The sequence below is a fragment of the Botryllus schlosseri genome, chromosome 1 (genome assembly GCF_051294905.1).
Source record: "Botryllus schlosseri isolate E-star chromosome 1, Bs_hap1, whole genome shotgun sequence".
NCBI lineage: Eukaryota > Metazoa > Chordata > Ascidiacea > Stolidobranchia > Styelidae > Botryllus > Botryllus schlosseri.
The window spans coordinates 36,183,475-36,199,401 of NC_137236.1; the positions used below are offsets into that span (position 1 = coordinate 36,183,475).

Consider the following 15,927-nt stretch of genomic DNA (forward strand, 5'->3'; position numbering starts at 1 on the left):
GGCATCAGACACCCACCTTGGCCTAGGCGATGTAAAGAGGAGGCATGCACACTGAATGAAAGTAAAGAATATAGCATAGAAAAAAAAACTACAAGAATCGGGCGACATGTCATGGGAAGCGAGATCGATAGGTCAGTCGTGGGCCGGTAATATATCGAGGCTCCTCCTCAACACGTGATCCGCAAAGCCGGTATCTTATAAATTGCTTAAGTGGGCCGTACTACTATAGTCGGCAAATACGGAATAAATAAAAAAATATATTGGACTGGTGTCAGTTTTACGATGTCATGATGCATCGTCTCGCATGATGTCTAAACTCATTATTTTAACAAATTATGCCCGGCACTAAAACAATTTCATTCGAATATTTGAAAATGTGATTTTTTTCCGTGTCCAGCGTGAATAGTACATTTCCACGACGATTGTGGAATGCCTGTCTGCAAGGTCCTGTCAAATAAGGCCTACTTGGAAATTATACATTGAATATCCCTATTATTGATGCTGCGGCCCGCGGCGTCATCAAAAACTAGGAAATTGGCCCGCAAGCACATTTGAGTTTGAGACCTCTGCGCTAGAGTATACTCTTGAATAGCAAAGTCACTTTTGTATTGACCGGCTCCGCCGGTATCTCGCCAACGCGGTGCGTGCCTAAATAACATTAATGTACTAATGCAAGATGTGTAAACGGCGGTTACAAGATATTTCATTGTTGAACGGCAGATTTGCTTGTATTAATGCGGAAGCAATAATGAAATTTATCCTTACCATTGTGTTTTGGGCGATGATATTTGCCGTGGCATTGGGAATGAGATCCGAACACGACAGCAAACTACTGGAACGGAACGCCGACGGGATTACAGCACTAGCAGATGACCCCTTTCCGCCCTGTTTTCCATTCTGTTAGGTGAGTATATAGCCATTCCGGCTCAGTATACGCATTGATCGCTAGACAATCCGGGGATTCACAGAATAAATCGCTAAGTGGCCTAAAAAAAGGCTGCACACCAAATGTGGCTGCATTCCAGCCAGCAGAAGCCGCCGCAGAGTCAATTGGAATTTTTAAATTACGAAAAATATTTCAAATTCTACTGTCGACCCCATAAAATTGTTAAATTGTCCACAAAAACGATACAAAATAAAGCTGATGCAATTCCAGCCAGTAGAAGCGAAATTAGTTTTTCATCAATTATTCTGGTTTTACCCACCATTCAATGCTACTTTTGTAAATCCAAAACTTTCAACTGCAATAACTGCAGTCCGAGCAAAAATTGTTTTGCATCGTTTTTTTTCGGCGACTCAATTTCATGGGATTGACAATAAAATTTGAAGAAAATCCTGTTCAATTTTTTAATACATTTAGGAATTTCAATTGGCCCATGTTGGAATTAAGCCAAATTTGATGTACAGCGCTTTTTAGGCAACCTGACGAGTTAATCAGTGAATACCTGGAATCCGAAAAAAAGTTCTACTTGAACAACCCTATTGGACAGGTCGGATGTAAATTATCGTTATTACCTACGTTTTCCAATTCGAATTTATATGCATGTTATATCGTGATCTAAATCAGTGAGCGCACTGGAATGCAAAGGCCGTTTATAAAATATTCTGCTATCGAGGTGACTATAGAATCGAACTGGCGATTTCACATATTTGATAGTAGACCAAAAGCAGTTTTCATACACTGGAAATGTATGAACGCATATCTGCAATCGAGATATGCATTATTCGTTATATGTAGAATGAGAGCTGACATCTTTATACTCTTTGTTTCTGAAGGAAAATAGCGAGACTAGAAGAGGCTGCAATGGAGTACAACTAGAAATTACAAAGTTTACTTGTTACTACTATATATACTTCGATGTCGTATTTCTGGTCATGTTATTCGAATAGTGAATGTAATGCATTGGTGTTACTATTTATGCGTTCTTGGCATACCGAAATAAATGTGATAACTAAATTGTCAATAATATGCTATTCAGCGATGTCGTATATGTCCTAGTTGTGGGTGATATGTTATGATCGCATGTTCAGATTGGGATGGAAACCGAGCAATTTCACTGCTGTCGTAGTTGTTATTATTAATATTATCGGTATACACAACAGTGCTGCTTTTAGACTGTTTAAGGCATAATAATTTTTTTTTGTACGGTGCAATGAATACATTTCTTCGTGTCTTTAATTTACTCGCACTCTCTCAGGCGGTCTCTGTCCGACACTTGGGGATTGTTCTGAGCCGGGATTCGACCCACTGCCATTGGTGTCGCGACGCAAGCGATTAACCAACTGCGCCGCTCGCTCGCCGTTTCACTATAGTAGAACGTGCAATTCTATCGCCAACAGACCGTTGATAGATCTGTTGATAGAACGCATCACAGACGGTAAATTGTTTTTATGGCATTACCAACGCATTCGAAGCTTAATGTGCACCGGGGGTAGAAAGGCAGGAACAGTAGGATGCCGTTAGTAAGGCTGGCTAAAATCGAGTACAGGTGTGGTTCCATTCTGGGTCGAGTATTCGGCTTCGAGTCGAGTTGACTATTCAAGTATCATTCATTATGACGTCATAACTGTATGGAAGATTTGGTAAGTTGAAGTACGTGCCTTTTAGTAACAACAAAGAAAACAATCCCAGTTGCACGTCACGCTAAAGCTGATTCGATGTTATTTCGACCATACCTTTTTAATTTCATTTTGTGACAATTCTGCTAGCTTGACGACGACATCATAGATACGCCATTTCTGGTAACTTGACTCGAGAGTAATTTTCTAACATATGGAATATGAATCGACACGACTTGAATCAATGTTTGTATCGATCAGAATGCTAGCAATTCCTGCGGACGATTTGATTGCATTGAAGGTTATGGCTATTGATGAGAGAATTCTGGAGTAAGAAATTCGGACAATAGACAGTAAATACCATGATCAGGAGATAAATCGCGTGGACTACGAGACATTTTTCCGTTAACTGCGACTTCGCGCCCCTTTCAGATGCTTTCACGCCCCCGAGGGGGTCGCTCCCCTCAGTTTGAAAACCACTGCTCTATACGCTGAGACTTCTGCATTAACGCTGAATAAACTGTATGGTGTTGATATATCTGATATGCAGAACTTCACGAAAAAAAGAGGACTTCTCGAGTTAAGTATTCATTATCGCCGAAGACCCAACACACATTAGGTAAGCAATAATACTTCTAGTACAGATCAACCCAGAGATATTACCTTCATTGCTGCACTACTATTGGCTGAATTCACATAACTTGACAGCAACTTTCCACAACATAAGGAATTGTTGCGACGCTTCTCGGGATTTGGCAGCAGATAAGTCGCACGTTCACAGCTGAAACAGACGATATTCACCACTGACTGACCATTTCATAGTTTTTACTAAGATATTTAGCGTGTGGTTACCATATGCCCTCCTTCATGAGGATTTGTCCTCCTTTTTCTGGAAACCGACATGTGGAGCCTATAATACACAGATGACACTAGTTCTGCCAGAACTTATCCGAGATCTACAGAGTTATACGTAATGATAGTGTTACCTTTAGGATTTGTCTTCCATTTTCAGGAAATCGAAAATGTCCCCCTTTATGGAAATTCGTCCTCCTTTACAGCTTCGACAGCTAGACTAATGGTCAGGGTGGACTAAAACTACAAACCAACGTAAATGACGCGAAATGTGTATAGCGACGTCGTTCGAGCGGGTCATTCGGGAGCCGAGTCGGAGTGATGACCTTTTTTTTAGTCACCGCAACAAGATTTCCAGTATAAATTTGAAAATCATGTTTTCAGTTCGCGCTAGACTCGATTTCATTCTGCAAAGTATCTTGATTATTCAGTACCCTTCCCCAAGAAAAAATACGCATTTCCACGTCTGACATTACCGCGCCACGACGCCCCGAGACATATGAGATGTAACACGCGACTCCCGAGAAGTGTGTCAGAACGATCGGCAGCGAGAAAACCTTGGCCGAAAAGGACTGCCCTTATGCTGAGCGAAAACTTCGATATACATATATATTTAATTGTCCATAGGCTCCAAAATGGCTGGCGCCGAATATCCCTCTCCTGGCAATCAGAACCCCAAAAGACAAATGCCATCCCGCAGAGAAAATTATTTGCCAGTGAAGGAATGCCAATTAGAAATCGTGAGCGTCATTTATTTAAGTACGGTGGTTCTCAAACTGGGGGACGCACCCCCCTTGGAGGGCGTCAAAGCATCTGAAGGGGGGTGCGAAGCCGCAGTTACCTGAAAACTTGTTCGCGCTCCGCGTGATTTATCTCCAGATCATGGTATTTACTGTCTATTGTCCGAATGTCTTATTCGAGAATTCTTTCATCAATAGCCATAACCTTTAATGCAATCAAACTATCCGTTGGGATTGCTAATATTCTGATTTATCTCTTTAATATTTTATGATATCACGATAAGGAGGGCGCGAAAATTTTTACTATCAGAAGAAGGCGTGTCTAAAAAAGTTTGAGAATCACTGGTTTAGTACGTATGGGCTATTTCAATATATTTTATCATAGAGGACAGGAGGGCACGAAATAGCATCATGCAACGAAGTCATTATACCAACTGATCCGCCCGAATACGTTTAATTAATATTTACTGGTCCTACATTTTCCAATACACCTCACTCATTTACAGAAATTCACAACACTACAGATAATTGTGATGCATATTTTCGGTGTTTGGGCAGAAGCATTAAAAACAACATATGGGATATGAACCCCACACGGGTTAAACAGGAGCCTCCTGCATGGACCTTTTACCCCAGAAAGCATTTCAAATCGCGGAAAACACGCTTCAGTTTAGATACGAATCGTGGATAGTTCTTATAAAAGATCTGGCCATGCAAGCATTAGAAGTTCTGGTATAAAACCCCACAAATTATTTGGTCGAAAAAGGCTTCAGTTCACTAGTTGACATCTAAACGAGTGATGTCTTCCTGATGAGACGCTCTGCGGGGAGTCGTGTAAAAATACGTCGTACCTAGCTGGTCTGAAATTTCCATAAATATTCAGAAGCAACCGATAACAAGTGTTAAAATTTTATTTCTGTAAAAAAATTTCGGTTGGTCTGTGAGGGTGAGGATTACATTTTTGTAAATAAATGGTTCTCAAAAAGGTTGAAAAGCACTGGCGTATAAGATCGGAATTAATTAGAAGTGATAGCACAACAACCGAACTATTTATACATATATTGAATATACCATGCAGCAATTTTAATAAAATATCCCATGTGATCAACTTCTATCCATATTGAAGAAGCAATAGAATAAGTACCATGCTGTTTCAATACACAACATACATATACAGATACACCGGCCATGATATGCATGATATGAGATTCAGTAGTGAAAACAAAACAACAGTAACATTTTGATAAAAGTATTGTGTACCGGGAGCGTTCAGGCCATTCAATCCATGGAAATCTAACCCAAAACAGTCTTTTGCTGGGGAAATATAAAGAGCAAAGCGTTTTCCTGACAAGTCATGAAGTAAAATCGGAAATGGTCAAAACACGTATCCACTTGACCAATTAGAACAGTGGTTTCCAGCATGGGCGATATCGCCCCCAGTGGGGGAGTTTGAGAAACAAAGGATCGAAAATAAGAAAGGAGGCGATAGGGAGGCGAAAATGCTAGAACTTCAAGCGAGATATATTTAATGAACACGGCCAAAAATGGACGCGAAGACGGTTTATTCTGCCTATGAATCGGAAGTTGACTAAAAAAGGTCAACTCCACGGAATGTAGACGCGGTAACCGGTTTTTCGAGCACCTATTCGGAAAAAGTGACCTTTTTTTACTCAATTCACCAGCGACCAGACTTAGGTGAACAAATTCACCGTTTATATGTACTCTTCTGCGGATCCGTAAATATGGGGACGAAAGATTTGTGTCGAGCTTGATAAGGGGGCGATGAGTCGAAAAGGGTTGGGAACCACTGAATTAGAACAAGCATAAACACGGTACTTGTTAGAATTAGTTTCAAGGCTGGCTCCAGTAAAATACCAAAAGAAAAATTGAATATCACAACAGTGAACGACATTATCCCTATTTTAACTATACATGTGAATTGTGCATGTGCAATTTCGTGCATTCATATTATTTTACCGTCTATGCACCGGTATGCGAAATCTACAACTTGACAAATGTGGACGCGTCGACCTTGAAGCTTCGATCGACTTTTGGTTCCACTTTATACCATTTGTCGTGCAGTATATCATACTTTTCCATACATTCAAATTTCTCATAACTACATGCTACATAAATCAAGTTTCCCACGTGATAGGCAAAAGTAAATGCATGGGTAGCATTTGTACTCGACAATGAAGTCCACTGAGCTGACGTGACATCGTAACATTCCACGTTGTTGAGTTTCCTTCCTTCCCTCAACCCACCGATCACATATATCCTTTGATCGACTGCAACACCGCCGGTGTAGCACACAGGATATCTCAATGGTTGGAGGTCAACCCACTCTGACGAAGATGGAGTGAATCTGCAGAATGAAGAAACTTCTTTTAAGCCAATATAGTCTGGGTCTGGTACAGAACCTCCGATACAATAGATGGAGTCATTCAATGATACAAGACCTGCATCAGAAATTGATTCGGGTTTGTTTTCCAGTAGGCACCATTGATTTTCAGATGGGTCAAATCTTTCCACAATATCTGTTACCACACTACAGCTTCCTCCAATAACGAAAAGCGATCCCGACAACGAAATTGAGTGACTCCAGGGTCCATGGTCACCAATCATATCGTTCATCTGCTCCCATTCTGAACTTTTGTTTCGAAAATTGAGTCGATGAACAGATTTATCTTGGCACAAAACATAAAGATAGGAGTCGAGAGAAGTCAACTCAAAACGCTCCGTACTCATAAACTTCTGATCATGAAACTTCTCCAGCTTTTCGTTCATGGGATTGAAGGATCGGAGACAATCTTCGTCACGAAAGTCGAAAAGAATTAATAATTCCCTGCCATTTTCTGCCTCGATCGGCTTTATTGTGGCTTTCATAAGATGGTCATTGATCAACTTGTACAACAAAAAGTCATTGCTGATAATGGGATGAGTCTTTAACAGATTTTTTAAAAATGCTGGGGACATTAAATCAAACCTGAGTAGATCCAAACAATCAAGTAAATTATCATTATTATTTAAATTATTTTCAACCCACTTCAGTGATAGCATAAGCTTTTCTTGCTCACAAAGTTTTGTAATTTTTGAAGTCACGACACTGATGATGTCTTTTTTTTCTGTATCTCCGAACTCGCAGTGGTTTGAAATTTCCATGATATTGTTTTGAAAAAACATTCTGCATTTCGAGTTAACATCGTCCAGTTCGTACCTATCCGCAATGTTTTTTGTGGAGAAGTAATTCTGAACGGAAATTGTTTCGGCCAAAATATCAGATACGGCAAGCTTTACATCTTCCAACTGCATCATGATTGCGACATGAAGAAGATCATACCTCTTTACGTCAGGAATCTCAAATATTCCCGAATATATGAAATCAATGCAATTTTTCACACACTCGGAATCCACATCGGTGAACACGACTTTTCCTTCGCGTCTTTCTTTCGTGTCGTGCTTCAACATAGCTTTGAAATAATCAGAACCAGCCGACAATATGTTTTTGTGGGTGTAATAGACATCATCTCCGACTTGAACTATGAAATCACAATGATCATTTTCCAGTTTCATTTGATGTAACTCTTCCATCATCTTCACAGCGTGTTTCTCCGCATCAGAACATATGACTTGCACCATGATAAATGATTATTATAAAATATTTAGCGTACTTGAAATAGTGCTGAAATAACAAATCATCACAGGTATCGAAAATATAATCCAAACATACAAGTTAAATTTTATGAATCACAAGAATGGTGACGACGCATTGACTTCTTACAACATGAGCTCCTAGACATTTTCCACTGCGTACCCCACACGAAATTTCTGCAGGTATGGCATATCCCTTAAAAATGTTGTATCAAGTGTGCATATCGAGTGAAAGACTTTCACACATCACTACACTCAGTGGCGGCTCGTGACAATATCGGGTGGTGGGGCAAGGGCTGCAAGCGACTTTTTATCAAGATGACGTCACAATGGCGTTTTCCAACGTAAACAAGTAACTTAATGATGGTACGGTAAAATGAATTTCCAGGCAACAGTGATTTTAACGTATGTGCCACGAGAGGTCCGCTGGTGAGCTGTGACTTGAAGTGTGGTAACTGCGTAAACGGCGTACGGAACAAAGATTCAACACGGTTCATGTTCGCATTAGACCTGAATAATTATCTGCAGAAATGGAAATGACTATAACTCGAGAGATAGCGTAAGCCTAATTGGAAAGGTCAACGAATTCGGACAGATACGCAATTGTTATCTCATAGATTGGGCCTGTCCTATTGAATCCAAAACATCATTGTAAAGGACTAAGAATAGCAGCCTCGGAAATTTGGTCTCGGTACAGCATAAGAGATTTTGGCCTTGAAACTGGAGACTGTAACACGACACATACGTTTTTATTACTGTCTTATAGGTCTGCTGCGAAATCGCCTTTGAAAAATATATTACCGAATAAATACGTGGATGAAAGCCCTAAACTTGGTACACTGTTACATGACATTATCGAGAAGTGGCCTCATGGCCCTTTTCGGTATGGTACACTGTCAAAATTAATGCGAACAGACCAACACCGAATTTTGCGTAAAATTTACTGAGGAATAGGCTGTTCAAGTGACGGGGGGGGGGTTGTACGCAAATGGCTTGAAGGCCACAATTTCACGGTGAAATTGACATTGGAGAATATACGATCAAAGTAAATATTTGACTGCAAACTGAGAATGATATCATCATCTCACTTAACGTTACCGCAGATACACCGGCTTTTGCGTGAAATCCGCAATGTGTTGTAGGCTAAAGTGTCAGATCGGAGCACATCTTTACCATACTCGACCTTGATAACGAAATTACTGCCCTAATCATTGAGTGTCAACCTTGAGACTTGGCACAGCGTTCGATACTAAAATCAAGACATACCGTGCAAAAGCTTATGACGGATCTAGGTAAGGAGCATCGTTAAAATCAATAGAGACCAATACCGGCTTTGCGTATAATCTGTTAGCGATAAATGACGAGTCAGCTCTCACTCGAATTAGGAAACGAAATTACCACTAACACAGTTCAGTGACAAACTTAAAACTTGGTACAGCGTTCGATACTAACATTAAGACTTACCGTACCAAATGTCATAACCGATCTCAGTATTGAACACCGTCAAAACCAATGGATACCAATACCGGCTTTTGAGTAAAATCTGTTTGCGATACATGACGGATCAGCACACACTCAACTTCGGAAACGGAATTACTACCCTAAACTTTAAGTAGAAACCCTGAAACTTGGGGTAGTGTTAAATACCACCATCACGACATGACATAACAAGTTTCAAGAGTTTTCATGGTGTGAAACCCCATTAAAATCGACCTATACCAGCAAAGGTCGACTAAACGCATATGACGGTAACAGAGTTCAGCTATAGATACGATTGTTATATCACACCTTAAGGGCACAGAGCTATCGTGCCCCGGTTGCTCGGTAATTTTATGAATAGGAGAGAGTAAATCACCGTTTCTTTATTGTGCGCGGTTTTGAGAGAATAGACAGTGAAAGCTTGTTATGAGCGCTACCGGGGCAAGCCCCGGCTAGGCATTCGCAAAGCGAAAACACAGAAGAGAATTCGATTTTCGCATAGACTTCGCTATATATGGGCATTTACAAGCGAAAGGACAAGAAGTATACGATTTTCGCTGTGATTTCGGTTTATATAGACAGGTGTGCGTCTATAAATGGTAAAGAATTGTTATTGAACAGAATTTTAGGTGGGGCAATGCCCCAGTTGCCCTATAGGACGAGCCGCCACTGACTACACTACATGATCTTGACACTTCGCGAGAAATTCTGTTTTTGACGTGGAAGCGAAGAGCAAGAGACTCTCTCTGCCGACACAGCGACTTTTCCAAAGACCATTTCTATAAATTATAGCCTTCTCATCATTGTTAATGAGCAACACGCCGAAGATTGCAATAGCGCTAATCAAGAACCCTTTATACTGGTCCTGAAAATGAAACTAATGCGAGACCGACAATTAGCTACGAAGCAGGGCTGTGGAGTCGGAGTCAGAGTTTCGTTAAACTTTCTCTTTTTGGATTAAGGGTCTCAGAATATTTGTGTAGGACTCCCTGGAGTCGGAGTTTGATAAAATGATCTGACTCCCACCCCATGTACTTTAAAATCCAACGAAATGTTACCAAAAACACCGCTGCAGTTACAGAAGTCATCAAGATTGTAGGTTTTCTAACCATCACAAACACTCAGTTTCTTTCTGTGGACTATACATGTATAAAAAACGGTAGCAGAGTTATAATTTTCTGAGTGGATTTACAGGAATGTCAGAGTCGGAGTTCCGTGAAGAAAATATTAGGAATCGGAGCTGGAGTCGGTAAATTTGAAATTCCTGTAGTCGGAGTCAGAGTCGGTATATAGAAAACCTCTGGAGTCGGTGGTAAAATGAACCAACCCCACTCCACAGCCGTGCTACGAAGTAATCCTCATCACCACGACAATTCACTACAGAGATAATGTATCGTAGCAGACCGCGGGTCCTTAACGTAATGTCCCTAGGTAACGCCAGGTATCTGTTACGAGGGAACTGTAGGCTACTGTGCTCGTAGTACTGGAATTGCCACGTAACCCACATACAATTGCACAATATAATGGCTTCGTAATCTTTTGTCGCGTATTGCTCAATTACCATCATAATCCTTTGGCGTATTGCGCAATATTAATTACCCCTTGCGCATTGCGTAAGCTTCGCTATCCTGCCGCGCATTGCGCATGTCTACCCTTTTCACGCAAACCACAACGCCCTTTTTCCGTATCGATCGGGTATAAACACCCGATCTCTTTCGAATATCATCAGACTCATTTTATTACGCTACCTGACGTATCTCTCTCGCAATTTTTATAGTAAAGCCTTCAAGACGAGGAAGTGGAAACTGGACCCTAAAACGCGGAAAGGGCGAAAAATGCCAAAAGCAACAACACGGATAGGGTGTGTCTAATTCGCGGAAACAGCGACAAGGCAACCGAACGAACTCTAAGTGAATTGGGCAGTAGATAACCGATCGGTATCATGGCGGAGGCGATCGGTATGGACCCTCATGGGAGGGAATGGAGAGGAGGGGCAAGACTAAAAAAGTCTTACAAGGATATTTCTGCACCTTCCCCGTCCAGCGGCGTATGCACACCATATGGTATACATATGCAGCTATGCACAGATCGCGTATATGTCTATCATGAGTCGGCGTATATGCCGCATAAACATCAAGGACAAAAATATAAAAGATCATATTCTTCATTAAGATTACGTGAAAAAAAACCTCTTTATGTAGCTGATGATCCACGATGCCTTGGTTGCTAACTGTTAGAAAGCTCCGATCGGGTGTTAACTGACCGGAATAGTGCTAAATCTTCTTTCATATTCGAAAAAGCCCTACATTTTTGGAGTAATGAGTTTAAACAGTCCAATTAAGCTTCTCGGACGAATTCATTTTTACCTGCATAGGGTTGTCAAGTTAAATCTGTGAAAGTCCACAATTCTACAACAAAAGTGGTACGAATACTAACTAGGCAAACTTTTCCCACGGATCAGCAATTAGCTTAGTGACATCACGAATTACATATATGATTCGACGATATAGAATCGGCCGAGTTCATAAATGATGCCCAAGAAAGAGAAAGCATGTCTATAACATATCGTTCAAATAAGCTGGCAACACTCTAAATGAGAAATCACATTATTGCCTGTTAAAACCAAGAGCTGCGATGCGGCCTGTCTACTATACGGCTGCTTTCGAAAGACTAAACATTGTGCCAATACACTTCAACTCATGCTGTGAGGTAGTCAAGTATGACGGTATCGATGATCAATAACTCTGGTCGACAAAATGTGCTTATGCTAACTAATCTACGGATAGATGCATTGCACAACACGTGATTTTCACAGTTGAAGGCGCGGAGTTACGTACTGCTGAGCCGCTTGAAAGCAGCATAATTTGTAGTACTATAGCTGACGATCCAAGCGTCCAAATTCGATATGTCTGGTATTAATCGAAATCTAGTGTCGCACTGATTCCGAAAGTACAAATTTAATGCTCATCAGGGCAATGTTACCACTCCAAAACAGCCGCCGAAAGCCGAAATACTAGTACATCCTCAAGATTACCGGACTACGACTGACCTATCGATCTCGCGTTCCATGACATGACATGTCACCCCATTTTTGTCGCATTGCTTTTTTCTATACTATCTTCTTTACTTTTCATTCAGTGGGCAATGTGCAATGCATGCCTCCTCTTCACATCGCCTACACTGTAAATTTGAGAGCGCACATTCGCGAAATTAACCGCTTGCGGCATCACCATTGAGAGCTTTCAGCGCATGACCGAGAAGAAAGCTAGGCGCTGGATCGAGGATTTCTCTCTTTTTGCGCTATTGCGTAAGCGCCGCTTTCGCCTGTCTCGGTCTTTTGCGATGCAGCGTGCGAGGGTTAAGGATGGAAGACCGATTTGAAAACTTTTTTGGCGAGTAGCGGTTTTGTATCGCACAATATGGTCAATTCAAACGACTCATAAACTAAAATCTAGTGGCAGTACACAAAATTAGAGTATCTAGCGTCCAACCCAAGTTGAGTTGCTGTGCTCTGAGGGCTGCGCCTTACCTGACGATGAGCCAGTCCCTTCGGTTCTCCTTTGTCCATTGGTACACATATATTATATTATTCACTGTTTCATGATTCGTTCTGTTATTCAATGCCATGGCATTATGGAGAATATACATCTTGCTGGCCGTCAGAGGTAGTCAGTAACGAAGTAGCCTACATGAAGGCCTACTTATATTTTCCGAAGTAATTGGTTAGGTTTTAGTCTACTAGTTCGAGTGGTTATGTTCAATTACTCATAGAGTACTTCTATAGCAGCCGTGCACTATACTGCCCCTTACGTCGGTTGTAGTATCATCGCATCGTTCTTTCACTATAGATAACTCACCTCCGTCGTGCATGCCTCCTCTTCACATCGCCTAAGCCAAGGTGGGTGTCTGATTCCATAGACTACGCCAAGTCGCTTCGACACCTTCCTATCTTTTCATTGTATCGCATTTTGTGGTGTATATTGAACTGATAAAATTGCTAATAAACCAATGATTATGATGATTGCTCTCAACAATGAGAGCGCCGCAGCACAATGACCATAACAATGGCCAATCGCGTTGAGTGATTGTTCAGAACTGTGCGAATTTTCAGACTTTGACGACTATTTTGGGGGTGGTTCCATTGCCCTGGCAATATATAATTTTTATTGACGGAATCAGTGCGATACTAGCTTTCGATTAAGATCGGCCATATTAAATTTGAAAGCTCGGATCGCCAGCTATAGGATTACCAATTATTCTGCTTTTAGCCGGCTCAGCAGTACACGCCACTCGCGCATTCAAACGTGAGTCACGTGTTGCACATCTATCCGTAGGTTGGTAATCTAAATTGAGACTAAATTTTTTAAACGAGATCGTGAGTATGTGGTTTGGATTAGCCACACTGATTTCGAATCTGCTTTCAGTTTTATTCTGGCATATTAAATTGTCAAGATATCGCCAAATTTGCATTTTCCGAAGAAAAAAATGAAAAAAAAACTGAAATATTTCATGACACTTGAAAATGTTTTATTTCGTGAATTGACATACATTTTAGAGTATTTTTTGAAAATTAATGCAACTTTATGCGCGAATTAATGTTAAGTCCTGGCAATCTGAACCCCACAATAGCCTACAAATGCTATCACGCAGTGAAAAATCATTTGCCAGTGAAGAAATAGCAATAAGAAATCGAATGCGTTTCCTAGTTTCGTAGGTTTGGACGACTCCAATATCTTTTGACATATCAGACAGGAGGTCACGAAATAACATCATGCAACGAAGTCATTATAGGCCTACCATCCTGTCCGCCCGAATATATGTTTAATTATTATTTACGGGACCTACGCATTTTCTAAGACACCTCACTCAGCTCAACCGGTTAACCTGATTACGCGAGCAGAGAGACAACAAAAAATTGATAGCAATATATATATGCAATCTAAAGTTTTCGCGCGTTGAGGCGATACAAGCTGACTCTTTAAACAGTAGGCCCTACGACAAATCTCGCTGATAAGTATATAGTGGCAAAAACGTATAGTGCCAGGCGGGTAAAATCCCCCTAGAAGTCTGGATTATCACTTTACGTGGTCGAAGACCAATCTCTTTTCAGGGTACAAAGTGTTGTTTCGGTCCTGGTCAACACCACAGCAGTATTGTTAAAAAGTGAGCAATTCAGTAGTAGAGTCGGAAAGATGACCTTCTTTTCAGTCAGCTCAACTTTTCTACTACAAATTTTGGAATCACCCGCGTTCTAGTCCGGTAATCTAACTTTTATGGGTTGTAAAGTGTTGTATTTCCCTGATTCTAAAATATGGTAAACCTATTTAACGGAGCCGTAGCAGCGGTATGAATGAGGTACGGAGTTGGAGCAGGTAAACACTTGGGACTACACCCTCACTTAGACCAACTCAACGACACAAAATGAACATGACAGATGAGCTAGCTATCTGTCTTGAATCTGAACAGTCGCAGAACATGCGCGGATTTTTTCGACAACCAAACGGCGAGTGCAAAAAACAGACATGCATAGCTAACGATTATATTTCAATCTACATAATAATCAGTACATCAAACCAAATACGACGCCCGCTACAAAGTCACGACGCTTCTCTACATCATCTCACCAGAGCATAGGTGCCAAGCAGTGGGATTTAGTGAACAGAAGTCTCCCAGTAGGGAGAACACCCGCGACGGCATTTTATTCTCCAACCCTGCTCTGGAGAACCATAAAAACCGGTGGCGCTAGATATCAATTTTGCTACAATTGTGTAAGAGCATCATTAGCTTCAGGCACACTATAGGATGGAACATATTCTCTAGCCTGTATACCAGTGGTTCTCAAACAGTGGTACACACAATCGATTTATGCGGTATGCAGTAAATTTCAAGTAAAATTACTGTGTTCACAAATCGTTAGCGATAAATCATAGAACCTCGAGGCAGTATGCCGATAGAAAAAATTTGAGAACCACCGCTATATAGGAATACATAAATGGACGACATGGCGCAAGAATTAACAACTTACACGAAAGCTAATTCATTGTCACAATGAGTATTTCAAACATTTACAATCCGATCACGCATAGATTACGAAAAATGGAACAGAATCTTTTTTGAGCGAACTACACACTCTGTAAATAAAAATTGAAGATATCGTCAGCACCATTGGCGAAAGAGATTACATTTCACCACATCTAGAATTTCGTACAGGCCACACTGCGACGGTAATTCCGAGTTTAACGCGAGAGAACGTATCGCGGGCATGGCTTACTGCGGAAAAATATACATTTCGTCTATGAGATTAGTGCGATATGCTTGCATATTACATTGCTATTAGACTGTGTTCTATTAGTTGCTCGGTGCAAACCGTTTTTTAGATACAAAATAGGTTGTTCTTAGCAGCAACGTAAGAAGTTGGCTTGCCATTCGAAAAATGATTGTTTGGGTGTGGGACTACCGGGGTTTCAATAGTGAATGTGTTCACCTTTTAACGATAAGTAAATGACACAACACCCACCAACGATTATTTTCAAATTCAAATTTTAAAGTTGTGTAGCTTTGTCCGCTACTGTATGTTTCGTACGCTGTGTTGCGACCAATCGATGTTCTAACACTGCCACATCGGGAATAAAGTATCAAAACTACA

General features: G+C 40.9%; 2 protein-coding genes and 1 long non-coding RNA gene across 3 annotated transcripts in view; 1 reads left to right on the plus strand and 2 right to left on the minus strand.

Moving 5' to 3' along the window:
• Window positions 1–15,927, minus strand: part of LOC145448535 (uncharacterized) — a 123,565-nt gene that overhangs the window by 72,885 nt on the left and 34,753 nt on the right. The gene's annotated exons all lie outside the window — the stretch shown is intronic.
• LOC145448420 (uncharacterized) lies at window positions 700–1,974 on the plus strand. The gene is made up of 2 exons (XR_013917901.1): window positions 700–904; window positions 1,777–1,974. It is a non-coding gene; the product is annotated as an uncharacterized LOC145448420 (long non-coding RNA).
• On the minus strand, window positions 6,153–7,790 carry LOC145441696 (kelch repeat and BTB domain-containing protein 12-like). Its single transcript, XM_080319626.1, has one exon. It carries the CDS (start codon window positions 7,788–7,790, stop codon window positions 6,153–6,155), a length of 1,638 nt encoding a protein of 545 aa, XP_080175752.1.

Excerpts from the sequence above, each read along its gene's own strand:
- LOC145441696 (XM_080319626.1), bottom strand. The coding sequence starts at position 7,790 with ATGGTGCAAGTCATATGTTCTGATGCGGAGAAACACGCTGTGAAGATG.